This window comes from Balaenoptera acutorostrata, chromosome 1, assembly GCF_949987535.1.
Source record: "Balaenoptera acutorostrata chromosome 1, mBalAcu1.1, whole genome shotgun sequence".
Lineage (NCBI taxonomy): Eukaryota > Metazoa > Chordata > Mammalia > Artiodactyla > Balaenopteridae > Balaenoptera > Balaenoptera acutorostrata.
Genome location: NC_080064.1, coordinates 11,721,426 through 11,749,171, shown reverse-complemented (window position 1 = coordinate 11,749,171; position 27,746 = coordinate 11,721,426). Strand labels below are relative to the sequence as shown.

At 51.6% G+C, this 27,746-nt stretch overlaps 1 protein-coding gene across 7 annotated transcripts in view; it reads right to left on the bottom strand.

Annotated features, from left to right (window-relative positions):
* Nucleotides 1-27,746, bottom strand: part of KAZN (kazrin, periplakin interacting protein) — a 1,128,675-nt gene that overhangs the window by 28,530 nt on the left and 1,072,399 nt on the right. For 5 of the 7 annotated variants that reach the window (XM_057554464.1, XM_057554479.1, XM_057554493.1 and 2 more), the window contains 4 exons: nucleotides 25,298-25,487; nucleotides 23,169-23,299; nucleotides 20,274-20,324; nucleotides 18,674-18,797 (listed from right to left, as the gene is read on the bottom strand). In XM_057554464.1, the coding sequence (XP_057410447.1) occupies nucleotides 18,674-18,797; nucleotides 20,274-20,324; nucleotides 23,169-23,299; nucleotides 25,298-25,487 (496 nt within the window). Of the gene's footprint in view, nucleotides 1-16,242; nucleotides 18,798-20,273; nucleotides 20,325-23,168; nucleotides 23,300-25,297; nucleotides 25,488-27,746 lie in introns of those variants that run through there. The other 2 variants (XM_057554502.1, XM_057554511.1) reach the window with 2 other exon arrangements.

Here is a 27,746-nt window from a genome sequence, read left to right as displayed (position 1 = left end):
GCGTGCTCAGTGACTGAGCGGGACCTCTGTCCTCTGCAGGCTCATGTCCCTTACAGTCTAGACCCACTCTGTCCAGTGTAGTAGTCACAAGCCACATGTGGCCACTGAGCACTTGCAGTGTGGTTAGTCCCCGTTGAGAAGTGTCGACGGTATAAAATACACCCTGGATTTTGAAGACTTTGTACAAAAAAAGATGTAAAATATATCATTAATAACTTTTATATTGGTCACATATTGAAATGATAATATTTTGGGTATATTGAGTTAAAAAATATACATTACTACGACTCATTTCACCTGTTTCTTTTTACTTTTTAATGCATCTACCAGAAAATCTAAAACCACATATGTGGTTTACATTATATTTTACTGGGCAGAGCTAGTCTGGATGGAAGATTTTTGTTTGTTTTCTCATTCCGTTTTACCCCCTCTGTTTGTTTGGAAGTGAAGCACCCTATTTCTCTGTTTTTGGTTCAGTAGTTCTCTAAGTGTGGTCCCTGGGCCAGTAGCAGCAGCAACTCCTAGGAACTTGTTGGAAATGAAAATTCTAGATTCCCACCCCAGATCTCCTGGCCCCCAGGTGATTCTGATGTATGCTGAAGTTCTAGAACCTTCTTTAATGATTACTCTTTGAGATTTACTATTCATATTTAACTTAAAACCTGGGGTTATCAATATCTTAATGCCCTCTCCTAAATAGTAAGAGTTATTTAACGCATATTACTTCTTTTTTTAAAAAATAAAATAAATTTATTTATTTATTTATTATTTTTGTCTGTGTTGGGTCTTCACTGGTGCGTGCGGGCTTTCTCTGGTTGCGGTGAGCGGGGGCTACTCTTCGTTGTGGTGCGTGGGCTTGTCATTGCGGTGGCTTCTCTTGTTGCGGAGCATGGGCTCTAGGCGCGTGAGCTTCAGTAGTTGCAGCACGTGGGCTCAGTAGTTGTGGCTCGCGGGCTCTAGAGCGCAGGCTCAGTAGTTGTGGCGCACGGGCTTAGTTGCTCCATGGCATGTGGGATTTTCCCAGACCAGGGATCAAACCTGTGTCCCCTGCACTGGCAGTGGATTCTTAACCACTGCGCCACCAGGGAAGGCCCTAAAACGTATCACTTCTGATCACTCTTCCTGACTTACACTCTATCATGTCCAGTATTAATTCCATCCTTTAAAAAAAACCCCCACAATTTAGACATTGTCATCATGATTACTTTATACTGCTAATATTTGCTTAAAATAATTTACCTACATGTTTACCAGTTTCTTTGTTCATCATTTCTTCTAGTGTCTCAGACCTCACTTCTAGGATAACTTTTCTTATTCCTGAAGAACATGATTTAAAAGTTCCTCCATAAAGATTATTTTGATGGTAAGCTTTTATGACTTATGTTTATCTGAAAAAAGTCTATATGTCATCCTTGTTCTTAAAGAGCTTTGCTGGGTACACAGTTTTAGGCTGACAGTTTTTTTTTTCTCTTTGCACTGGAAAACATTGCTCCACTATCTCTCTCTCGTTTTCACTAAAGAGAAGTCAGCTCCAGTCTGATTGTTGTTTTGTTAGCTGCTCTTCAGAGTTTCTCTTTGTCTTTGGTTTTCAGTTTCATTATGACGAGGCTAGAGGTAGCTTTCTTTTTATTTATCCTGATTGATATAAATTGTGCTTCCTGCATCTGTGGGTTCATTTTTGGAATATTCTCAGCCATTACCTCTTAAAATATTACCTCTTCTCCATTCTCTGTTTGCTCTCCTTCTGGGGTTTAGACTTTCTTCCTTATCTTACAACCTAGTGCTGTCCAATAGAACTTTCTGTGATAATAGAAATGTTGTATATAGGCATACCTTTTTTTATTGCACTTCATTTTATTGTACTTGCAGATACTGATTTTTTTTTTACAAATTGAAGGTTTACGGTAACCTTGCATCAAGCAAGTCTATCAGCACCATTTTTCCAATAGCGTTTGCTCACTTCGTGTCTCTGTGTCAGATTTTGGCAATTCTCGTAATATTCCAAACATTTTCATTATTACATTTGTTATGGTTACCTGTGATCAGTGATCTTTTATGTTACTATTGCAAAAAGATTATGACTTGATGAAGGCTCAGATGATGGTTAGCATTTGATAGCAATAAAGTATTTTTAAATTAAGGTATGTACACTGTTTTTTAGACATAATGCTATTGCATACTTAATAGAGTACAGTACAGTGTAAACATAACATTTATATGCACTGGGAAACCAAAAAAATTCATGTGACTTACTTTATTGTGGTATTTACTGTGGTGGTCTGAAACCCAACCCATGACATCTTTGAGGTCTGCCTGCTATATACATTGTCCAGTGTGACAGCTGTTAGCCACATGTGGCTATGAGCACTTAAAATGTACTCATAGGAACTGAGTTATAAATTTAATTTGATTTTAATTGATCCAAATATAAGTTTACATGGCCATATGTGGCTAGTGGCTATTGTAGTGGGCCAGAAAGCTCTGATTTCTCCTTCATGGTTTTCATCAACTTATCTCTCTGCATTGCATTCTGGGTAATTTCCTTAGACATATTTTCCATTTAAAAAATTCTCTCTTCAGCTATTTAGTCTGCTGTTTAACCCATCTTTTTTTTTTTTTTTTTTTGTTACCAACTATATATATATTTTTTCATTTCTAAAATTTCTATTTGGTTCTTTTTCAAGTTCGTCTGGTCTTTCCAGATAGTCTCTTGTTATTTGTTCAGGTCTATGATTTCTTACATTTCCTTAAATATCCTTAAATATTTAATCTTACATTTCCTTAAATATGGCATATATATTATGTTCTATTTGGTATTGATCATTACTGTATCTGAGAGGGCTTGGAGGGTCCAAATTTGTTGTTTGTTTCTGCTGATTCTCATGCATGCTGAACTCATATTTGATCTTATTATGGGAATCTTTAGGTTCTAAATTGGAGATGCTTTCCTCCTGAGAGGATGGACATTGGTTCTTCTGGGGTGGGGAGGAGATAGGGAGTGGGGATGGTACCTGGGAGCAGGGACCACTTCACCCCCGTCAGAGAGGCCCTGGAAGAATGAGTCACAGTTTCTGATGTTTCGCTTTGCACACCCCAAGGTTTACTCCCCTGTCACTGGTCTTGATATCAGCATCTGTGTCCAGGAAAAACTGCAGTTTTTGCCTTTGGTTATCACTCACTGCTCCTGTCCTGGTATTAGCTCATGGCCTTTTATATTTGGATGGAAATGCCTTGGGAATTTCCCTTATTTTTGATGAGGCCAGCGATGTATTGAAAAGTATGTTTTGTTTCAGATGTAGTGGTTTTGTAGCGGGAGGTCCTTCAGAGTCTGCCTTCCTCCACACTGCCCTGACTGGACACCCCTCTTGCTATGTGCACTGTTCACCCAGCACTCTTCATGTTCTGCTGGCTCTGCCGTTCATGGGTCTGTCCACCTGCCCTGCCTGAAGGGAATCCCTAAGTCAGCAGTAAAATCAATCCATCTCTTTATTACCCAGGCCTGGTTCATGGTGTTGCTTAATACCATTAGTGGTGGTAAAAGCCCAAGTTATGGGAAGGGGATGGACAATACCACTTTGCTTTGTTTTTAATTTGAATCTGCCCAGGGACCTTGTCTGCTCAACACCCTTCACTGGCTCCCTGGATAAAACCCAAGTTCCTTACATGACAAAGCTCTGTGTGGCCCAGCCCTGCCGACTTTGCCAGCTTCTCCTCGGTCTGTCACCCCTTCCCTGGGCTTCTTGGGACCACTTCCCTGGTGCTCCTGCCTCTCCCACCCACCATCTCCAATCAGCTGTGCCTGCTTCCCTCTCTGCCTGAAAGATGGTCAGCAGTCTCCTCTGCCGGAACTCCTATGAAGCCTTCAGGGCTCTGTTTAAATGTCACCTCTTCCAGGGACTCCTTCTCTGGTCACCTGGCATAGGTCAGTCACCCCCTGCAACACACACCCCTCCGCAGCCCTCAAACCACACTCACACAAGCTCTCATTCCAGGTACCGAGCCTGCACTTCTCACAGCTGAAGTTAATTAATGACTGTGTAATTGTTTGATGGGTGTCTGGCTTCCCACTAGATGTCAGCTCCACGAGGACAGGAGCTGGGCCCATTCTGCTCTCTGGGTGTCCCTGGTACCTTAGCAAGGGCCCAGACCAGTGGTGTGCTGGTAAATGTTTAACAACCAGCTCTCGTAATTTTAAGAAGCGCTTTGGGGGGGGGGAAAAAGAAAAAGAAAGTGTTTGGTTTATAGCATTTGTTTGCCCATCTCTGTGGTGTAAATATGCCCATTGTGGCCAATTTCAGTTGCCAACATGATGCCCCTGGGCATGGGGTTGGAAATCAGTTTGTGAGCCCGTATGAGCTCCAGCCCACTGCTGCCTGGAACAGAAGGAGCTCTGTACATTTTGGTTAAAAGAAGGTAGGCAGGGCGGGAGGCGAGGAGGGAGGGAGCAGGGCTCCTTCTCCAGGCTCACCTTCTGCCGGCCCCACCTCCTCTAGGCCGCCTCAGGATGCTGGTTCCTCGAATGTGCACATGGTCTCAGGGCCTGTTGACCTTGGCATTACTGAATGACGTTTGCGACCAGACCATTCTTTGTCGTGGGGGCCGTCTGTGTTTAGCAGCACCCCCGGCCTCCACCCACTAGAGGCCGGTGAGCATGCAGTGTGGCTGCTCCCAGCGCCCCCATCCTTCCCGCCCCCCGGGCCCCTCCGTCCTCAGACCAGCCCTGCTCGGGCAGCCGACCCCCGTCAAAACTCCCTGCCCTTGGACAGTGGCAGGGGAGCCCCTGTTGGCAATTTCAAGCCAAACGCTGAATTCTCATTTTTTAAACACTGCATTATAAGGTGAAAAAATGACGTTTTATGGCCTGATAACGGCCGCTGTGTTGGAGGGAGATGCTTTGCTCCAGCGCCCGGTCACAACTCCTGTGAAATACTAGATGCAAAGGTCAGGCCCTCTGAGCCTGGGCCACCGGGACTGGACAGCGTGGTCTAAACGGCATCAAGTCACTAACTGTGCAGCTGCGGGGGCAACAGCAGGTCCCCAGGTGGGCTGCCACCAATCCCCAACACCCTGACCCCAGAGCCAAGCAGGCCTTTGGAGGCCCTGAGCTAAAAGCTGATGGCACTCCCACCCCACGTGTCCCTTCAAATACACCAACCCATGTGGTACCCAGAAAAATCCCACAGAGCTCTGCTCTCACCAGTGATAACTACTTAATGCTTAAACCACCCCCCCCACCCGCATACTTCCCTTTCCCCTCATTTGAGCCTAAGCTGTGCTCGCTGTGTCTGTCCCCAGCCCGACAGGTCCCCTGCCCCCAGCCTCAGAGGACACCCTCCTCCAGCCACACTTCCTGCCAGCCCCTGCTCCCCACACCTGGGAATTTTCCAAGGCAGCAGGGAATTGACTTGGTGGAGTCGACAAGGCTCATTTCCCAGGTATACGCTTGGCAAGTACTTTCTAATTTTACAGACTTCAGAGGAAAATGCTCAGAAGAGGTCCAGGGAAGGCAAACATACTGTGATCCAATGACAACTACTGTATGCTTCAAAAATATGTATCGAAACGTTCCTTTTTCCTCCTTGCTAACCTGTTGTAATGCTGAATAGTGCCCACATTTGGGAAAGTCCTTCTTAGACTCTAACTTGCAACTGATGTCTCCTCCCTTTTTTGCTTCCACCAGGCAAGTATTCCAGCTGGCTGCTGGCCTCCCCGTGTATTTCCACAGCTAGTCCTCTTTTTCAACCTGCTTTCCTGGCCAACTTCTCTGTTGGTGGATGGGCCTGAAAGGTGAATTCTGTGAGAAACGAGGGGGCTCTTTAAGGCCACGGGCAGGAGGAGGATTCTTCTCCACGTGCCCACGTAGGGACAGTACCAGTTTGTGTCGGTGCAGTTCTTAGAGGCAAAGCTGGAGGCGATGGACAGCTGTGGGGTCTGAGAACCCCTAATGGATCTGCAGTCCTGCCTCTTCTTCCCTTCATCGACCCTCCCAGCTCCCCTGTGGGCCTCAGGACATCTCTGCTCAGCCTGCTTCCATGAGCCCCATGAACTGTGGTCATTGTGTTGGCCGTTGAGACCCAGTCTGTTTGCTCACTGGGTGGGGTCACCACAGCTGAGTCAGATCCGTGAAGCTCTGGCTTGGGCATGGCCTTTGGAGGCAGTGCCTCCTTTGGGATCATCCTCATCGAATGATGCACCTGTCCGACCTCCTGCCTCCTCACAATGCCTCACGGTGCCTCCTGGAAGTTTCCCGCACCAGGGGCGAGCGACTTTATTTCTTGCCCAAAGGGCGATAGGAACAGCAAAGATGTTTAAGGGCAGTATTCGTTTAACTTCCTTCAAAATGAAGAGCACTTTGGTGAGGCTTGGGCTGGGGGCCTTCTTGCAACTCAGATGCTATGGGAAACGTCAGGGAGAAAACTGGTGCTAGCCATGGCTGTTCGTCATGCGTCCTGAAGCACGATTCCTGGCGGAGTCTGGAGCCAGGGCTGGTGGCCACTATGCTCACTGCGGACTGACACCCCTCTCAAACCCACTGATATGTTTACCAGAGCCTTGGCACAAGGCAAAACATCCTAGGAAGTTTCCACTCATTTGGGGAAATAAGCCTCTCCCCGCTTTTAGATGACCTCCTTTAATTGTGACACCTCTTCTCTGCCTCCCTCCAGGACTAGATTGTTCTAACAGCTCACGGTTTTATCAGCTTCACTCGTATCTGCCTGGAAAGTGGTGTAGTGCAATAGTCTGCTGGACCCCAATTCTTAGCCTTGTTCCGTTGCTGACTATGTCTCCTTGGGCCATTTATGTTGCCCCTTGGGGCCTCAGTTTCCTTATCTGTAAGGTTGAGACAACAACACAACACACACTGCATATGATTTTGGTGAGGACTATGTTAGAATAATTTATGTCATCTCGTCATTTACATCTGCACCCTCAGTCCTTAGCCCTAGGCCTGGCACATAGAAAGTGGTCAGCCAGTGTTTGTTGAATGACTTAATGAGCGTGTGTAGAGTGCCTACGCACACCTGGCATAGCAGGTCCTCCGTGAAGGTCAGCAAGTCATATTGTACTTCTCTCTCCCAGCTTCCATCATTGCCCCCAACCGCCCAGCAGCCAGTCTTTGTCCTCAGTCCTCAGCCTGACCCCCTCTCTATATCCCTGGGTTTCCAGCTTATGGCTTTCTTCACACTGATGACCGTGCATCCCGCTGAAATTTCTGGGAGAGCAGAGCGTCACCCCTTTGTCAGGTCCATCAGCACCTTCACCTGAAGTGCTCCCTCGCCCACACCCTCTCCATCTCTGAGTCCCACAGAGCTTGGCCAAGTCCACGAGAAATGATTTAGCTGGGCTCTCAGGCTGCAGGCGGTCTGACCCCGAGTCCTGCCGGCCATATGGGCCCCCGGGAACTCCGGTGCTGATTCCAGGCTTCTGAGGGCAGCTCCCCCGCTTCTGCCCAAACACCCCAAGCCCTGGGGACACAGCTCGGGGTCAGAAATGAGTGCGGTCCCCCTGCTGCCTGGCTGTCCAGGGAGGGAAGGGCAGGAGGGCCCTCTGGTGAAGGAGGACGTGGGCCAATGAAATGGGCACCTATGGCCTGGGACTCACTGGTCAGGGGGAAGACGAGGACCACCAGGGCTGGACCGGCCCACAGAGAGAGTCCAGAAGGGAGGTAGCGGAGCCGGTGGTCTGGAGACATACTGGGGCCATGGCATTTTTTTTTCCTAAAGGACACTAAACTTAAAAACAAAAGTAGTTGCCAATATTAAAGAATTGGGGTGTATTATATGACATTCTTGGTTTCTCTTGAAAAACCAGGAGCTTTGGAAGCACTAGAGCCCAGCAAGGCCGCTTCCTTTAGACTCGGTGGGCGTGTGCGAGCCCAGTACAGGGCTGGCTGTGAGGGCGCTCACAGAGACGGGTCCTCGTCATCGTCACCCGCAACACTCTGCAGTGGGGCCCCTTAGAGCTGATCTGAGACAGCAGAGACCGGCAGTCGCTCTGCTCGCCCCCGGGGGCCTCCGCATCAGGACAGCGCCGCCTGGTGCTTCACGACGCGTGGGTGTGAACGCACTGCGTCCTCCCCCTCGAGGTGGACACGGGTTCCCAGAGGCCCATGTTATAGATGAGGAAAGTCGAGCTCAGAAACACCATCGGTTGTGTGCACGGGGCACAGCCGGGCCCCAGAGCCTGTGTTTCGTCTCCCTGGCCCCAGCCTCCTGTCTCCTGAATCTCCTGCGGTGCTGGGACAGGCAGCTGCCACATGCCAGATGCTTCTACCCATTTCTGATTCCATCTCTGCAACAGCCCTGTGAGGTAGGCAGTCTTATTTTCATTTTACAGAGGGGGAGACTGAGGTCCAGAGGGACTAAGTGACTGGCTTAGGGTCACCGGCTAAGTGCTGACTCTGGGCTCAAACCCAAAGATCTGGCTCCAAAGCCTGGCTCCTTCCTCGACACCCCTCCCTGATTGCTTGGTTTTGATCAGTTCTGCTGGGTTCAGGCTGTCGCTAAAATGAATGTGTGTTTCTTGCACACACAGGAGGAGACGGAGGGGACCTGGGAGTGATTCACACCCTTGCGCTGCACTCTCTGACGCTCGGTTTGTGGACAGCCCTCAGGTCCCCTCCTCCTTGCAGAGAGCTCCCTCCCTCTCCTGTCACCACAGCTCTGGTCCCCGCAGTGACCGCTGACAGAGTCGGCCTTCTCCCCGCCCTGGCCCGCGTGCCCCCGACCATGAGCTCCATGCCACCCCCAGAGACATCAGCCTCCTAACAAGGAAGGAAGCTGGCACTGGGCAGGCATGGGGCCAATTTGGACGTGACTCCAACATCGCTGGCCTGTCCCAGGGAAGGCAATTAGGCAGCTCAGAGCTGGTAGGGGGAACAGGGCAGGTGGGCCAGATGTCCCTGCAGGATGGCATGCCCATTCCTCTCCACGCCCCAGGACCCTGTGGCAATAGGTTTGGCCGTCTGCCTACACCTGGGACAGCAGCAAAACAAACACCAGGGCCTGGCATTTCTCAGCCAATCTGCGGGGGCCCTTCTGCCTCTGCAGATGCTGTGCACTGACCCAGCTTCTTTCTGAGCGAAGCAGATACTCAGACAGAGAGAGAGCCCCACTCCACCCGGCCTTGCGCCAGCCTCACCTCACTTCTTAAGGCCCACGGGAATCCCACGTGAGCCATGGGGACTTTCCATGGCTAAACCACGTTAGGAATGAGGCGAGGCCGCTTAGAGATCACCAAAGAATTACTGACTCAGCATCTCCAAGCACAGAGTAAAGGGGGCTGCCAGAGCCACCCATCCCTGTAGCCCCAAAGAGCACTCCACGGAACCAGACTCAAAGGCATGGTTCTGTGGTCAGTTAAGTTTGGGAAACATGAGGTGGAAAGCAGTGAAATGATTTTCTTCACTGCAGAACTTGCTAGAGCCTTGAAAAGCTAATGTTCATTTTGGAGATACTATGCATTGTTTCTAAAACTTATTGACCCAGGGATTTTTTTTTTCCCCCAGCTGAATCTTGCGGCCTGTGCCAGCTCGGGGCACTGGCCTGGGAGTCAGCAGCCTTGGGTTCCAGAACTGGCCATTGATGCCCTGCCTGGCTGCGATGTGAGGGTAGTGGGCGAGAGGCCACTAAGAGCCCTCTCAGCTGTAAGACTCTTGCTCCCTCCGGCCCTCTGCCTGGGCTGGCCCTGGTGGCTGGGGTGAGGTTGCTGAACTAACCTGAGCCATACTTGGCATCTGTACAAAGGGGGCCTGTTGTGCCCATCTCATGGGGCTGGTGAGAGGCCGAAATGAGATCATGGTCGTCACCATCACCATTGCCATCATCATTGTGGCTGACATTTATCGCTACCTGAGCTGTGCCTTTTATACGTAGTAACTCATTTTCAGCTGCTCTGACACTCTTACTGTCCCTAGTGTACAGCTGAAGAAACTGAGGCACAGCATGGTTACCAGGTAGTAAACGTCAGGACTGAGGTTTGAACCCAGAGTTTGCCCAGAATCTACATCTTTTTTTTTTTTTTTAAGATTTTTTTTTTGATGTGGACCATTTTTTAAAAAGTCTTTATTGAATTTGTTACATTATTGCTTCTGCTTTATGTTTTGGTTTTTTGACGGCGAGGCATGTGGGAATCCTATCTCCCCAACCAGGGATCGAACCCACACCTCCTGCGCTGGCAGGCAGAGTCTTAACCACCAGACCGCCAGGGAAGTCCCTAGAATCTACATCTTAACTTTGACCCTAGTCTGCCTGTGAAAGGGCTTTGTAAAGTGTAAAGGGCTGTGAACTGGGAGTGGCATTGTTCAACGTAGTCTCTCTGTGGTTCATCCAGGGGCTGTGCATGGCCTCTTGGGAGGATCTCCGGCCCTCGACTTGCAGGCTTTCAGAAGTTGGGGGGCCCGTGAGTGGCCCCCACTTCCCAGCTCTGCCAGGGTTGAGGAGGGAAGGGGCCTGTACCATCTCTCTCTGTTGGGGAGGAGGGGTGAGCAGGGAAGTCCGGGGGTGCCCTCAGGGAGTGACTTTTCCACAAGGCTGGGGCAGGAGGAGGCCTGAGGCGGCCTGTGCCTCCTCTTTTCCTGGAGGGCCCTGGAGGGAGCTTAGATGCGACCTAACCTGTGGATTTCCCACCGCCTTCATGTTGCAGAACTTTTGTCCAAATGAAATTGTATCTATGAGATACATAAACTGGAGCTTTGGGCTGAAGGGCAGTGAGTGTGGTCGGGGAGGTGGCCCAGGACACTGGGACTCATAAGACTCCACAGGCCACAAGTGGGTAACTACTGCCCTGGCCTGTTTTAGAGGGGACCTGAGGCCCAGAGAGGGAGACTGACTTGCCCATGATCACACAGCGAGTCCTTGGCCAAGCTGGAAACTGGGAGTCCAGAGCCGGGCTCAGGGCTCCTGACTGTGCTGGGCTGGGGGCGGGTGGGCCTTCCAGAGTGGAGAAGGCCAGGCCTCCTCTGGACCCTGAGGGCAGGGTCTGGGCAGAGCCCTGCCAGGCCCCTTGGTAGCAGCTCCACCCCAGACCGCTCCACAGAACACGGCTTGAGCTGCCTTGCTCCCAGTTTAGGGCTCATCATCCGGGTCCAGGGGCACCACTGGCCCCAGGCCAAGGCCGGCAGGTCCACCCAATGCTTGTCAGAAGCCTCTGTCAGCCACAGGTCAGGTAACGTCTGAGACAGTGGGTGCCAGGCTCAGGACTTGGAATTCAGCCAGGTTTGACCTCTGCCCCCACCACTTCCTGGCTGTGTGCCTCTAGGAGAACCTGGGACCCTCTCTGTGACTCTAACAGGGGTGCTACTGGGAGCTTCTGAGGCTGCCCAGGAGGCAGCAGGGACTCACACCTGCCAGTCCCCTTGGCTCTCTGCTTTGGGGGCAGCCTGGGGTCTTACCTGGGGGTGGTTCCTCCCTCACTGGGGGACCATGGAGCTGCCCCAGGAAGGTGGCCTCCACCTACCTTATGAAGGCCCCCTGGAGAAGCTTCCTCATGGCAAGTCTGTGCTAAAACCCATGGGTAGGATGCTGCCCTCAGCCATTGCCCTATGTGACCTCCTGCAACTGAGTCCACAATGGGGAGCTGGTCACAGATCCCAGGGCCTCACCCTGGACCTTCTAATGCAGTAGGTGTGGGTGGAGCCTGGGAATCTGTATCCTTAAAACTCAAGGCTTGACAACTACTGATCTATGTATGGTTCTCAAACCTTCTCTTATTCTTTTCCTCTCTGCTCACTTGTTTTCTATCATGGGATCCTTCCAATGGACTCTTGCATGTAGGTCCAGTGTGTAACAGATAAGAGCAGAGCTTCTGGCAGAAGGTGGGACTGGAGGCCTGCCTGCTCGTTCTTTCACCAGCTATGGCCACCTCTTGAGGGATCTCTGAGGAACCCCCATGGAACACAGTTTGCAAATCCCTGCTTATTCCAATTTCTTCCTCTGTTGGGTGGAGAAACTGAGCCCCAAAGAGCTAGTCTGTACAGGACTTGGCTAGTGAGGCTTTCTCAAGTTCTCTGAAGCTTCTTGTTGGTCAGTTGTCCCTGGGGGAGAAGTTGGGGGCCAGTGGCTGATCAGAGACAACATAGCACAGTTACTGAGAACATGGACTCTGGAGCCAGACTGCTGGAGTTGAAGCCGGGTTCTGCCTCTTCCTAGCTGTGTGACTTTGGGCAAGAACTTCACCTCTCGGTGCCTTGGTTTATTCATCTGTAAAATGGGGACAATAACAGTATTTATCTTGGAGGGTTGTTGGAAGGATTATATGAGTGGGTATCTGCAAAGGGCTCGAGGCACTCTTCCCTGCCAGACCAGGCTGGCCTTGGGCTCTGACACACGTCTCCTTATAGACATGCCACCCTGGGGGGACCCTTGGGGCTTCTGCCTCAAGAACCCAGCCTTGGGCAGCCTAATTGCTTCCCATGGTCTAAATTTCTCTGTGCTAACCACATCAGAGTATGTTTCTATTTGAACTCAAGAAAGACAGAATGTTTTCAGAGCTGGTGGATTCTAGGGGTGAACATGTCAAACCCTCCCTGTTCCAAGGCAGAGAAGTCAGAATTCTCTCACAAAGCAGCAGCGGAAGGGAATCTGGACTCCAAGGGCTGTGCACACAGCTGGAGGAATGTCAGGTTCAGGCAGCCGGATGCCCTGATTTCAGCCCCAGGGATAAGTTTTGATCAAGTCACCTTTGGGCTCAAGATGTATGTCAAGCTGTTTCCACACTTTTTTCCTACCTCTGGTTGAACTTAAATCCACTCAAATCCTGGAGAACACAAGCCTTGGGGCCAGTGCTTTCCAGGCTCCAAAACACATTCAGCTGGCATTTCTGAGCCCACAAGGAGGAAAGGGTTGTTACACCCACTTCATAGATGAGAACACTGAGGCTCACAGGTTAAACGACTTGCTTGAAATCAGATGCTGGGCCAGAGCTGGAACGATTACCCAGGCCTGGCCTGGCGCCACTGGTGGGTTGCAAGGGTCCTCCAGATGGAGCAAGGCATGCAATTTGAGATTCTCTTATTTGGGTGCAATTAACTGCTACGGGTAACCTATTAAGAAAGCAATCAAAGTTTTCCGAAACCTGAAACTCAGAAATGCAAACGAACAGTCAGCCATTGTTTTCCAGGGACTTTGCTTCAGAAGCATGGCTGCTGCACCTGGCCTGACAATGTCACAAGACTCCCCTGGGGATGTGCTAGGGAATAGGATTCCTGCCATTTCCAGGAAGGAAAGGTCAAGGTTTTCAATTGCTACTATTTTTGCTTCTTAAAGATCAATCCTCTTGGGATAATTTTCTTGCGGATTCAGTTTGTTGGGGATGTAGAGTGCAGGGCTGCATCTTTGCATATTTTTCAGTAACTGGGCTTTAAGACAGCATGCAGTTGTGGTTCAGGTATGCGTTCTCCATACCCTAGCTGCCATCAGGATGTATACCCTCAATCTGCTTATATGGTGACACTTCATTACGACTTAGATATTTAAACAACTTCTAACATACAGTCAAGGTCAAACCCCTAAGTTATTTTTAAGTTTATAGGGCATTCTTTTATATATAAACTTATGAATCTATCCTTTTATAAGATAAAGTTAATTATATGTATTCCTGCTTGATTCTTTATTAGTACATTTTTTTTCCACAGGAAAACGGGAACAGGTGGGAGGTAGGGGAGTGTGGCACGTTCTGCCCCACCTGGTGGGGTTTGAGTTGAAAAAACTTGAGTCGTTTGTTGAGAGCAGATGGGCTGGGGGTAGGATGTTTGGGAGGAAATGCAGGGTTTTGATGAGAGGGCCAGTTGACATTATTTATTTTTAAAAGTTTTTAATTAAAAAATTTTTTTCTTTTTTCTTTTTTTTGGCCATGCCAGGCAGCTTGCGGGATCTTAGTTCCCTGACCAGGGGTCGAACCCGGGGCCCTGGCAATGGAAGCGCAGAGTCCTAATCACTGGACCGCCAGAGAATTCCGAGATACTTTCAAACTCATATTGTCACAGGCCTGATGACCCCATCTGATGCAGCCCTACTACACCTGGATTCCCTGGGAGCCCAGGTTGAGTGACGCACACAGCAGCAGCCCCATAACCTTGGGGGACAGGTGTGGGGCAGCTCCTGGGACCCCCGGGCCATCCTGAGGGGACCCCCCCCCCACCTCAGGAAGTGGCAGCTCTTGTACGGCGAGGGGTTCCGTAGCAGGGCAGATGGAGACGTCTCCTGCCCAAGATGGAGAGCTTGTGCCAGACCACAGCTCGTTTCTGCTCTGCCCCCCCTGCCAGTCCCTCTCTGGGAGTGGGTTTTCTGGGCTGGAGGTAGAAGGCTAACAGATAGACTACGTCACAAAAGCAAGGAAGTGCTAGGCTGTGGCAGAGGCTACTGGTGGGTGAGGGTGGGGTGGGGTGAAGCTCAGAGCAGGCCCCTCGGAGGCACTGGAGGCACCCACGTGCTGGGTCCCAGCCCCTCACTGCCCACACAGAGGAGCGGTTCAGGGCACTACAGACTCACTAGGTTGGAAGCCCAGTTCTACTGTTTCCTGGCTCCTTGACCCGGACAATTTACTTCGCCTGTTTTTTCATCGATCATGGAGCCGTTGGAGGATTAACTGAGTTAATACACGTCAAGCATGCAGCATGGACCCTGGCCCATAGTAAGTGCCCAACAAATGTTAGATGTTATTATTGTTATTACTACTGTTAGGTTACGCCAGTTAGAACCTGCCGGCACGGGTAGGAGAGCACGCAGGAGGGTCACTGAGGACAGCCACGCAGGCTGTGCACTGCACAGCTCAGGGCACCGTCCATACAGGGGTAATGCAGTGTACAACCTGTGCAACTGTCCACCGGCCCTGCAGCCGGGGCAGCCCTACTCCAATTTCTGACTAATAGTGACACTTGAAGTTGGACCATTTGGGGCAAGGTCTGGAGAAGAGTAACAAAGGAGGTAGTGTGGCTTTTGAGTAGAGCTGTTCGGATTTGAATCAGGTGTGACCTGGCCCTTGAGAAGGCCATGGGATTGAAGGAGCGATAGCTAGGATCTTGGCCAAATCACTCCTCTCTGGGACAAAGTTTCCCCCACTTGTTAGGCGTAGTGGGTTGGGTTAGTTTGGTGAAGGCAAATAGGCTTTTTTCCTTGGACGCCAACTCTGACTGATTGGCGGTGTCTGTCTGAGGCTTTGTAAAATGAAAAAATTAAAGGCCACTTTGGGCTGGGTAGGAAGGGTTCTTTAATTGATTAGTGATGTCTGCTTGAGGTCAGGGTGAGGGAAGCTGTGGCATGTGTGTTTGGGGCCATTTGCCCTCCTCACATCAGCCCAGTGGTTCTCAATCCTGGCTGCACCAGAGAAGGTTTAACCACACTCTGATTCAGGGGTGTAGCACCTGGCATTGGTAATTTTTTCTAGAAAGCTCGGCAGGTGATTTTAATGTGTGGCCAGGTTGAGAGCTGCTGGGGTAGATGCCCCTAAGTTCCTTGCAGTCCTGAGCTCTGTAACTTCTCGGCATGGTCTATACATTATGGTGCTTTGAGCTCTCTTCTAGCAGAAATGCAAGGGGAGTTAAAAGGCTAGTCTTCCGTCAGTCTTACTGCTGGAGAGGATTTGTTGTTAAGTTGGGAGACCGAGGTTGAAGGCACTGGCTGTGATCATGGATTGGGGTATCCAGGTGGCCTCTTCTCAGGCCACACTGTGGAGTTTCACGGGGGCAGGACTGGCTTTGCATCTGGTGAATCTCGGGTCTTGGAAAAGCCTGGCCCACTCTGGCTTCATTAGGGAAGCCCTGGGGCTCCTTTAATTTCTCTCTAACTCCTCTCAGTCCCCAGGGATGGCGGGGAAAGTCGGGACAATGCAGAGGCCCACTGAGGTCTGCAGGAAGTAATATGCCCCAAACTCATGGGGTCCCGCTCTGGGTCTTTGGAAGGAGCGCCAAGGGGGAGAAGGAAGCAGATGAAAGCTGACTGGGGCCACTGGGCTGGAGAACGCAGGGTCAGGGCGCCAGGCTCGGAGGTGGTGCATTAGGACCACGGGCTGCCCTGGATGCTGACGGCTCCTCCAAATTACAGCCAGGGTGGCAAAGATGAGATGTTTCTGGGAGGCCACCCCGGCCTCAGCCCCTCGATGGGCCCAGAATCCAGCCAGCTTTCCTCGGCCCCTCCCATCACCCCCTCAGGACCCAGCCCTGGAATTCCAAGGAGCAGGTCATGCCAGGCTTTGCCTCCCACCCGGAGTAAGATAGAAGCAATCAAATAACATAGAATTCGATCATATTTTAAAATAAGCTTTATTTAGTTTTTTTTTAATATTTTATATTTGCATCCATGCCTTCGAGAAACCTTTCCCACGGGAAAGGTTATTTTCATCTACTGTTACCCATAACTCATTCGCTATTTGACGTAGTTCTCTTAAATAAATCATCCTTAGTAACTCTTAGAATTATCTCCTAATTTCCAAAAACTGAAATGAAAATGAACTACTAAATCATTACCAGGAGGGGTTGCAATCTTATTTTCTTGTAAATAAAGGGCAAACAATAAAAATCAACCAAAAGAAAAAAATTCATGGGGGGAGAAAAGTATTTCCTAAAACATCTCTCTGCAGAGAAAGATGCCAGCTCCGGCCGCTCTCCCTCGCCGCCAGGCTGAGAGAAACGGCTCAGCCAAAGGCCAGAAAGATCCTTATTAGGTACCCTGCCTACTCCTTTCCAACCCCCCCCGCCCCCATCAGGTCAGAAGGAAAGGGAGCAGCCGACTGGGGCTTTTCTGTTTGTTTTAGAGACTTTGGACAAAATATCCTATCCCTTCTGATAAGAGATGCTCCAGCATTTAGAATTCTCCTTGTTTCTTGGTAAGAGCTGAAAACGTTACTGCTAGCAGAAAGCACAACTACTGTTGTTTAGAGGGTGTGTGAATTGAGCTGTTAGTATTTAAGGTGGTGCAGAGGCGGGGATTCACAGGTTAAAAGAAAAGGGAAAGCTAGTTTTAGACTTCGGGAGGCCCTGGCTTAGAAGCTCACGTGTTCTCCATCACCCGGCGTTTACAATGCTCACGGTTCCTTTGCTGGTGAAGCCTCACCGGGGCCAACACTGCTCTCCAAATAGGCAGATGTTCCTGCCAGCCCTTCTCTCCTCGGGTGAGCGGGCTCAGGCTGCTGTGACAAGTTGGAGGAGGGCCCGAGGGATCCCGAGAGACTCTGTGAGATGTGGCTGAAGGAACCAAGCAGAATGGGGAGGGCAGAGGTGCTGGTGCTGGACGCTGTGCCCCCAACAGGCCGCCCCTTGAGACGGGCGCCTCCCCCATGACACCTGCCCGGCCAACATGCAGAATCAACCAAGGATGAGAGAGACACAGCTGCAGCGAGGAACGCGTGCCGCTCCAGGACCCTCGGGGAACCAACTCGGGCCGAGGGTCCCTGTGGTCGTACCCTGTGGTCATGCGGTCGGCTGTCTCGCTCTGTACGCAGCAGCCTTTCTCAAAAGACAGACTCAAGAGAAGGTGACCATGACAGCAGGCATTCTGTTCACTGAGGTCAGTGCTCTGTTATTTCAGATAAATAAATATATATAGAAAGGCCTGGAGAGAGCTACAGGCGGGAAGAAAGGCGGAGCACACTCCCATGCAGGGATGGGAGAATGGGGGAGAGAGAAGAAGAAAGAACGGAAAAAAGCAAGCTTGGAAGTCCAATGGTCCCTGGGTTCTGGCCACCCTAAACTCTACCTTGCACAGCTCGGCAGCAGCATGATCATAGAACAGACAAGTCAACAGAGAACCCGCCTCCCGCCCGCCCCCCGTGGAAAAATATACATTCCAATATTTACGTAATAATTTAGATAGAATAAGTCTTCTGCATTTGTGCAAATAAATTAAACGGAACAATTTTCTTTTCTTTTCCCCGTAAAGAAAGAAACGGCAACGCAATTTAAAAACTGGCAGGCCGTTAGAAAGAGCCCCTTTGGCCTCTGACAAACCGAGACAAGACAGGGCCCCTGGGCTGGGCTCGCAAGTCTTAGCGGAGAGTGGACCTTACCCTGATGACGATGGCGTTTGGGGGTTAAAGTGACTTGGGCGCACCCCGAGAACAGGGTCTGGTCCCACACGTTCACACCGGGGGGACGGGGGGGGCGGCGGGGTGGCGTGGGGGGAACATCAAACACAGACTACATCCTCGGGGAGACGGGCTCCAGAAGTAGCAGTTCGGACGAGGGACATTTACAAGCACGGAGTGCACAATAGTTTTGTTATTTACAAATACACAGCAGTCCTTCAAGTTTTCAAGTTTCGTAAAAAGGGAAGGGGGGAAGGGACCAAAAAAACCCAAAAAACAAAACCCCAACGAACCAAAAAGTGAAAAAAAAAACATTGAAAAAAACAAAAACAAACCCAGATTAACAACACAACTGTATCGCTCCGAGGACAACAGAGAGTTGACAGGTTCACACACGTTTGTAGTATGTACATCAATTACAGAGGTGGTGACGCCGGGGAGGGGCCCACGCGAGCGGGGCTCAGCCGCACCCCCCCCCCGCCCACGTGCGCGAGAGCTCCCACGCACGCGCACACGCACCGCCACGCACGCCCAGCCGCGCATTCCCCGCTCGCACGCACGTCCACACGCACAGACACGCCCGCCGGGCAGCAGGCGAAGGGAGGCGGGTATCACCAGTCCGCGTCCTCCTCTATGTAATAATCAGGGGCGGTACCATCAAAGAGGCCGGGGTCGAGGGACTTCCGCTGCTTCCCTCTGGCGAAGACACGCGAGATGGAGCCGAATCCCATCTTCTCTTTCTTCTTTTTCCGTTTTTGGTCTTCAAGATCCTCTAGTGACTGAGGAGTCAGGCCGAGTGGCAGAGGTAGAGAGGAGAAGAACAAAGGCAAGCTGAGCTGGGGCAGAAGACAGGGAGGGGTGGGGGTCGGGGGATGGCTGGTGGGGGGCACCAGTGGGTAAGGATGCCAGGGTCTGCCCCTCACTCGCTGAGCGGACTTCGGCCAGTTACAGAATCTCTCGGGGACGACACTAGGACGCATCCAAGACTGTCATGAGGATGTTGCTAAAGTGAGGGTAAAAACGCTTAGAACAGCGCCTGGCACATAAGCAGCATTCGTAACGGCTGCTGGTGCGGTTTGTACTATCATCATTTAAATTCAGTTTGCCTACAGCCTTCTGGTGCTCGTGGAGGGCTTGCAGAATCGCGTCCACGCATGCTGCCACGGCTGACCACAGGGCCATCTGGAGGGGGCATCGCAAGTGTATTAAGTTCACTGCGGAAAAAGTCCTCTTGGAAAAGGGGGCCTAGGAGAGCCGGGAAAACCAGGAAGGAGGAAACCTGAGCTTCATGTCAGCCGAGAGCAAGGACCCCAGACCTTAAGGCCCTAGACAAGAAGTAGGACTGGCCTCGGCAGAGCGGGGAGGCAGGGGTTTGGGTTCGAATCCCAATTATGTCACTACCCATGGAAACGTGGAGAGCCCCCAGCCTCTCTGAGCCCAGGTTTCTCGTCTGTGACATAGGGGGATTGTTAACAATAACGACAAAGACGATGAAGATGATGATGATGTGGAGGAGGTCTTCCTGTCGGGGTAACTACGGGACTGGGGTGGTGTCTGCAGGAGAGCTTTGCAAACTGTCAAGTGCTTTATACAAAGATGCAGAGTGGTGTTATCGGTCAAAAAGGTGGAGGTTAGACTAGACTAATGGTTCCCCAAACCATGTCAGAATTACCTAAATTCCAGCCACCCCCCCTCCCCCAATCTGGTGGATCAGAATCTCTGGGGTGAAGGGCCCAGGAATCTGCATTAGAAAAATCTTCACTGGTGGACCCTGATGCAGACGAGCAGTCCAGAAGACCAGCATGTGGGAACCCCAGGACTAGAAAGCTGATCTCAGAGACCCCATCTGACCGTCAAATTCATGTTGTTTTCCTCCCTACAGCCCCCTTCTCACTCTGAGGATAGAGTATTGAAAGGTTAAAAATGAATTTTAAAAAGTTTCCTGCAGCAAGGGGCCCAAAGAGCCCAGGGCCCACGTCATTAGCTTTTGGCTGCCAGGAGAAGACACTCTCCCGGGATGCGCGATGCACTTAGTAGGTCCACAGATCCAGAAGACGACATGGAAGGGCAGACTCAGGTGCTGAGCCTGGCTGGGGCACCGACCCATGTGTGACTGAGGTAGTGGCTTAACTCCTGTCTGCCCTGGGTGGCCAAGTATGGACGTGGTGGTGCTGAGGGCCGAGGAGAAAAAGGGTGAAGTCACGGTCAAGGTGGGGTGGAGGGAGGGCCTGAGTGGCCAGGGAAGGCACACCTACCTGTACAATGGGGTTGTGCAGGTTCTTCTGAACTGGGCCGGGACTGTCGCCCTGTAGCCAAAGGAGAAGAGGAAGATGAAACAGCAAAGACACATAACACATGAGAGCAGAGGTGGCCTGTGGAGCATGGGGTCTTCCATGGAAGAAAGCCATCCCCTAGGGACCGCCCTGCCTCTGTACTGGGGAATCCACCCTCCACCCCTGAAGTAGACACTTCCAAATGGCTCAGTGATGACACCTGGGGTTCATGAAGATGCTGCCAGGACCAGGGGTCCTGGCCAGAGGCCCTGTGGTGCTCTCCTGCCTGCTCTGGCTTCTTGACCCCTAACACCCTCTGACCAACAAATCAGTCACTCAAAGTCTTCTAAGTTCCTCTCCCAATTGGTCCATAGAGTTAGAACTGAAGTTGGTTATACTTGGTGCTTTTCATAAAGAAGTATAATTTTATAGAAAAAATAAAAATAAAGAATTTTGGGACAGGAAGACTTGGGAGACTATGTAGCCTCTTATTTCCCCCACAAACAACACAATGAATCTCTTATTTTGTGGAGGGCCAAAACAGGACTCATTAGCCTGATTTACAGGTACACAAAGAGGTTCCAGACAGTCCAACATTACAGAGCTAATTAAAACCAGAGCTACAACTCAAATTCAAGACCATCTGGTTCTCCCTGGTCTAGTGCTCCTTCCTGTGAGTGTGCAAAAGCCCTCACCACATCCCAGAATCAGTCTGTCCTGCCTGGGGGTGGGTACCATAGATCATTGGGATCACAAAAGTCATTACTAGGGATACCCCTGGTGGTCACTTCCAGAATTGCAGGCAAAAGGCAAGAAATAAAGCATGTGTCACCTGAGCCAATGACCATCAATCTTCTCCAGCCTCTCTGTGCTGAGTCCCCACCTCTGCTCTAAATAAGTGACTAGAGCATGAAAGGATGGGGAGGTCCTTACTCCAGGTCAGGCTGTTCCTGCTGGTACCAGGCCAAATGCCTGAGCACAGATGGTTACCTGGAGCTATTTTCAGGCTCTTCCTGGCTTACCTGTGTGCACATCTGTTGAGATGGGGGATGAAGGTGGTTGAGGGAGGGTGGGGATGGAACAAATGGTAGTTTAGTCTTTAGTCCCATCTCAAGGTTTGCAAACAGAACCTATTTGGCAGGCCACTAAGGTAGGTTGGCCCTGTACAAGGCCATCTTTGCCAAATTTATGGGGAAGAGAATGAGGCCAGAGCCCACTGAAATGCCTATGTGTAGACAACTGGCTTATCAAAGCACCCATTGCTTGGCACCAGGGCCCTGTGTAAAGTGAGCTTGGGAATAAATATGCTGTATCTGCTGCCTGTAGCCTCAGGTGTGTGCCAAGGCCAAGCTGGGCAACAGGCTAGGTCTGAGCCAGATGCAATTCAAGAGGGAAGACAAAGTATGGCCCTTGGGAAGGTATTCTCAGATGCTATGGGGTATCCGGCCCACACTAAGAACAAAGGACACTGCTGGCTGTAGGTATAACTCAACAGTGGTCCCTCAGAACAAGGGAGTAACGTCAGAGGCCCCTCTACTGGCCCACCTTCCTCGCCTTGGTTCTGTCAGGACAGCCTTTGTCACCAGGGTTCTCTCCTGGGAACAAGAGAAGAACAGATTGCTTCCTTAAAGCCCCAGTTAAAACAGAATCCCAGCCCCGAGCGGGATTCAGGCCTGAAGTGACCTCCTCCCCATCCTGACGTGGCTTTGCGAGGCCCCGGCCAGCAGCCTCTGTTGTCCATGTCACCACGCTGAGGCAACTTATTTCAAATTTAGTCTTAGCTATTTTTATTAAGTGCTTTTCATTGTTATTATAGATTTGAAAAAAAATGCTTCCATTGGGATTACTAGGATAGAATAGTTACTGATTTTTATCAATTGATATTCTACCAGTACCGTTCTGTACTTCTATTAGTCTAATGGCTTTTCTGGTTATTCTCTTGAGGTTTTCCGGGTAGATAATCATCCCACTGGCAAGTAATGGTTATCTTGTCTTTCTTTTGCACTATATCCACCTCATTTCTTGTTTATTATCCAACTCGCTGGTTAATAAAACATTGACTGAGCTTTTGAGAAAGGCTTCGTGTGCATCTGAGGACCCGACTCTACCGTGTCTTTAGGACGCAGCAAGGGAGCGCTCCGGATTATCAATCGCGTGATGGAACACTTGTGAAAAGTGGTCCCCACATCCTGACCCCAGTGTTTCACATTAGAGCCTTGACGTGGCGTCTTCCTGTCCTCAGATGCTTGACCCACCCACCTTCGTTCACCCCCTCACTCCTGGGGAACCTGTCTGTCCCACCAGCCATCAGGAGTTAGGTGACTACGGACCTGTGCCTCTTGGTAGCTGGGACCCAGTATGAAATCAAAAACTGTGTGATTAAGTAAGCAAAGCAAACATAACTTAGAACAAATTCACCGGATGCCTCTCCAGAGGCAAAATGTGCAAAAACTCCTGGAGATTCAAAAAAAATCCGGCTCATTCCTGCAGGACCAAGAGCTGGCTCTACAGGGAAACAGGGGTGGTGGTGAGGTCCTGAGCCCTGGAAGGTATGGTCTGGGAGGAGAAGCCTACGGTCCCAGACATAGCCCACCAGAGATAAGCCCAGGCTGCTCAGACCCTGAGGCCGACCCAGGCCTGCCTTCCTCTGGATTTTCCTTGCCCTCCCGGACACAAGGAGCCAACAGGCCTCATTTCTTTCTCTCCCCACATCCATCTCTTCTTGCAAAAGGAAAGAACAGAACAGGAAATGCCTTCGCCAGAATGCTTCCTGGGTGGAAGAGAGGAAACAGCGGGTAGGTCTTCACCCCCTCCACTCCCACCCCTGTGGTTTCCGGGCAGGGCCCAAGGCCCAGGCCCTGCTGCTGCTGGCCTTACGTTGCAGAGGGAGTGCGTCCGGTGTCGAGGGGAGTTGATGTCGCTTGGCGTGGACGACCGGTCGCCTTCGGCGGCAGATGCGTCAGAGATGACGGAGGGCTGCCGGGAGTGGCAGGGGCTCACCCTGACCGCTGGAAAGCAGGGACAGCTGGTGAGTGGGGGATGGAGAGAATGTCCTTGCCTTCACTGCCTTGCAGGTCAGTCCACCCAATGCCCCCATTATACAGACGGGAACACTGAGATGTAGAGAAGAGACTTGCCCAGCTCTCCGCCCTTCTACTTCACAGCCCCACGGGTCACCAGAGAGCCACAGCAGAATCTCCAGCCCCTGGATCCAATTAGGCCCCCTCCTAACCAGGGTGAAGGGGAAGGGGCAGGAGTCTCCAGGGGCCTCGGTGACTGTCCTCACAGTGCTCCAGCCACCTGGACGTTCCCTAGGCCTGGTGCAGTCCTAACCCATGGTCAGTACCAGCTTCCCAAGAGAGAAGCCGTGAGGCTACCACCAGCTCCTCTCTTTCTCCCACCCCCGATCTGCAGCAGCACCTCCAAACCCAGCCCCAAATCTGGCCACTCCTCTCCAGCCCCACTGCCACCACCCAAGCGCAGGCCACCACCGTCTCTTGCCTAGAAGACCATGGGGGCCTCCCAGAGGGCCTCCCTGCCTCCTCTCCTCACTGCCGTGAGAGCCAGGCATCTGGTCTCTCTTTACCTGGAGGTAGATACGTGCGGTCCTCCTCCAAGCCGAGGGGATACAGCCCTGCCCACCCCACCAGCCTCGGCTCACATCACACCAGCTTTCTGATGGTGCCCGACACGCGCCATCTCCCTCCTGCCTCACCCTTTGCTGGTCCTGCTGCCCATCAGGCACATTCTCATCCTTCAAGTCTCAGCCTGTCCCGAGAGAAACCTCCCCCTACCATCAGCTCTCCCCACTGTCTTTTCTTTCCCATCAAAGCACCTGTTTTCCGTTGATTTCTCTCCCTGCACTGAATATAATCTGTAATCATTCTTTGTCAGTTTAGTTACGTGTGTTTTCTGTCTTCACACCTACAGTGCCAGCTTGATGAAGGCAGGCAGTTTGGGTGTCTTAGCTATGTCCAACCCCAGAGCTCACGGTGCCTGGTGTGCAGTAGGTGCTTAATCAATAGTAGATGAATTCCTGGAAGCCCACCCAAGTCCCCCAGCACAGCGCTCTCCTGTCTGCAGGCGCTGGATGGAGGAAGCACTTTCTGCTGGACAACACTGACGACCTACTGTGTGCAGGGAGGGCTACACTACTGAGAAAGACAATCCTTGCTGCCAATGGCCATATGGTCACATGGAGGAGTGTGGGACTTTGGAGTCAGGGACTTGGGTTCCCAGCTAGGTGACAGCAGGACCCACAGGCTCCAGAAGCCAGCTGCCTGTCGCCAACCTGCATCTGTCACACAAACGCGACCACTCATAGGAGGGACAGAAAATGGAGCCAAGTGGGCCGCAGAGGAGTTTGGGGCTTCTACTGTGGCCCATGGGTACAGATGCTGACCACAGGCTGGGCCCCTCTTCCCCTCAGTGCCTGCAGCAAACACCCCTAACACTTATTTCTGGCCCTCCCACACATCCAGTGATTACCTGGAGCTGTCAATCAAGGAGCTCTCACTGTCTCCTCTGCCAAAGGACGCCCATGTGACCTAGACTGGAGAATCAGTGCATCCACTGCCAGACACAGTGATTGGTCCAGAGGTAGGCATGTGACCCTGGCTGGCCAATCAGAGTCCTTCTTTGGGATTTACTATCCACACAGAGAAAGATTTCTCTTTCTCAAGACTTTTGAGCTTCAAGGGCCCTAAAAGCCTGAAACTGCTGGAGACTGTTTTCTGCTTTGTGAAAAGAGGTGGCCTAAAGATGAGGTCGAATGGAGGCAGGCAGAGCTGAGAGATGGAGAGAGTCAGACAGACCCAGGTATTGTCTGAACCTTGGTATCCAGCTATGCCTGAGGTCCATCTCTTAGACTTTTCAGTCCCCTGAGCCATGGCCGCTGCCCCACACCCCCCCAAAAGCAGCTCTGGTGTGAATAAAGAGGCTGCCCCTCCCAGTGGGCCAGATGGCCTCCTGAGACACCCCCGGAGCTGTGGCTGGGCCGGACTCACCTTGCCGGTCCCCAGGGTGGGGGGGGTGTGAGTGGTAGAGAGTCTGCTGGCTCTGCCGGATGGCTGCGGTCAGTGGGAGGTCCGCCTGCACTACCCACTCCTGGTTGCCATTAAGCACCGTCTCGCCCGGCATGGCGAGTGAATGCCGCTTGGGGACATCCTTGGTCAGCGTGGCTAAGGACTGCTTGGCCTGGAGAGAGAGCCGGGGGACAGGAAGAAGACAACGTGATCAAGGGGACCTCTCGGCCTACTGCTTGGCCATCACCCACCATCGTGAGAAAGCCACGAATCCAACCTCTGTACCAGGGCGTCTCTGGCTCTGCACTGCGTGCCAATCAGTACCTCACATGAGGGTTTGCTTTGGGGTTAGTTGCCCCTTAGTTCCTGGCAACACAAAGTGAGACCACAAAGGGGGACCGAGGACACACTTAGCACCCATTCTTTCGGGTTCTCCAAGAACCAGCTGGGCTTTGAATGAGACGGTAAGAAAATGGTGTTTTGCCTTTCAGCACCTTACCTCCTCCCAAATTCAACCTTCGATGGCCCCTTCACAAGGTGCTGTGCAACACAGGCTGGGGATAGGGCAGACCCGCAACCTGGCTCTCAGGATCACATGAGAATACGTGGGACAGAAGGAAACCCAGGGACAAGCATGGGGCTGAGTTCAGGCAGCTGGGATAGAGAGCTCTTCCTTTCTCTGTCCTGTGACTGAGGTCTCTCCCAGCTTTGGGTTATCTCCCCCAGGGTATGTGGGGTTGTGTTAGAAGTGATCTCAAATTATTTGGGGGAGAAAAAGGGTACATATTAGAAATGTATTAACGCGTATTCTTTCTTTCATAGTCGATTTCCACTTCCGCACTGGTTCCCCAGGCTCATGCCAGGGGAGAGGGGGCACACGGGGAGGGGCCCAAGGGCCTCGCACTGAGATTCCCAGTGAATCTGGGGGTCACTACAGATGGCAGAGCCACCATGAGTGCTGGCTTTGCCCCTAAAATGAACACAGATGAAATGGAAAAACCTCATCTCATCTCTCTCCTAGCTCCAGAACTTTCCATACCTCCCCCAAGGCCCTGGGCTCCTCCATGCAGAGCAGAGGTCCTTGAGAAAGAGATTCTAGCTGAGAAATGAAGTTCTTGACCTAAAGCCTGATATACCCTCATCACATTGACCAGCTGTGTTATTTTAGACAAGTCACTGCCTTCTCCGAGCCTTACTTTCCCCATCTGTGTAATGAAAAGCCTGGACCAATCTTTAGGGCTCCCTCTAGCTTGGATACCCCAGGAGTCTATGAAATCACTCCCCTTCCACTGCCAGCCCCCAGGGAATATAAACCCACATGGCAGAGGGAGGCCAAGTTGGAGTCAGCCCCAGCCCCCAAGCCAGGTAATAATCTCTGCCTGGTTTAGAAAACTATCACGTGCTCAGTGCAACAGCCCTGGGTCTCAAGTAGGGAGTGTAGGATTAGCTGTGCTTGACAGAGGAGAAACCAGAAGCTCAGAGAGGTTAAGTGACTTCTCCAAGAGTGCACAGCAGGCACAATGTCCAAGTTGGGGCCCAAGTCTGGGAGCCTGGGAGCCCCATGTGGTTTCTATGGTGCCCACGCTCCTCTGGGGCAAGGAAATAACCAGCACAAGTGATGTAGACTCTGAATCCACGAGGCAGAGAGTGGGGCGTGGCTGGTCACCACGGGATCCCCAGCACCTGGCTTGGGGCTGGGCACATTCAGTGAAGCACTCAGTAAAAATCTACAGAGGAAATGGAAGCAGGCTTCTGCCGTGTCCAGGCGGACGGCCCAGGGAACCAACTCTGTTAGTTTACTACAGGAACAGCGGAGCGATCCTCTTGCCGAAGGAAGGAGGCAGGCTGGCTGTGTCTTGGAGCCGCCGTGTACGTGCTACAGGTCCAGTGTCATGGACTCATGTTTCCTGGACCACCGCATCTCACTCGGGACCACATCTGCTCTCCCCTCTAGGTGTCTGTGCATCTGGCCTCCGAGCCCTCCATCCTGGCACCGCTCCCTGCGGGCAGCTGCCCCACTCCCTTGCTGCCTCCTGTCCAATCCATCTTGGCTGCCAGGAAGGTGGACGTGGGTGGGAAATGAGCGCCCAGTCGGTCTGCCATCGTGCGAACTAACCCTCAGCTCTGCCCTCTTGCAGACATCCCCAGCCACGCACGTGGAAAGCACGGGCAAGTCCAAGTCTTCCACTGAAATAAGCAGCCCCTTGGGGCAGCACAGGAAGGCACGAGGAAGAGGCCTGGGCAGGACTGCTCTCCTGTCCCCACCTGGCTTCCCTCTTCCAGGTGGACCTCCCCGCTGTCTGGGCCTGAGAGCAGCACCTTCTAACTCAGCAGGCGGCTTGGAATCATCGCTGCCTGACAATGGGGAGGAGCCTACGGTTAGTCCTGCAGGATGGGGCAGGTGTGCCTGTGAATTCTGAGCACAGGAACC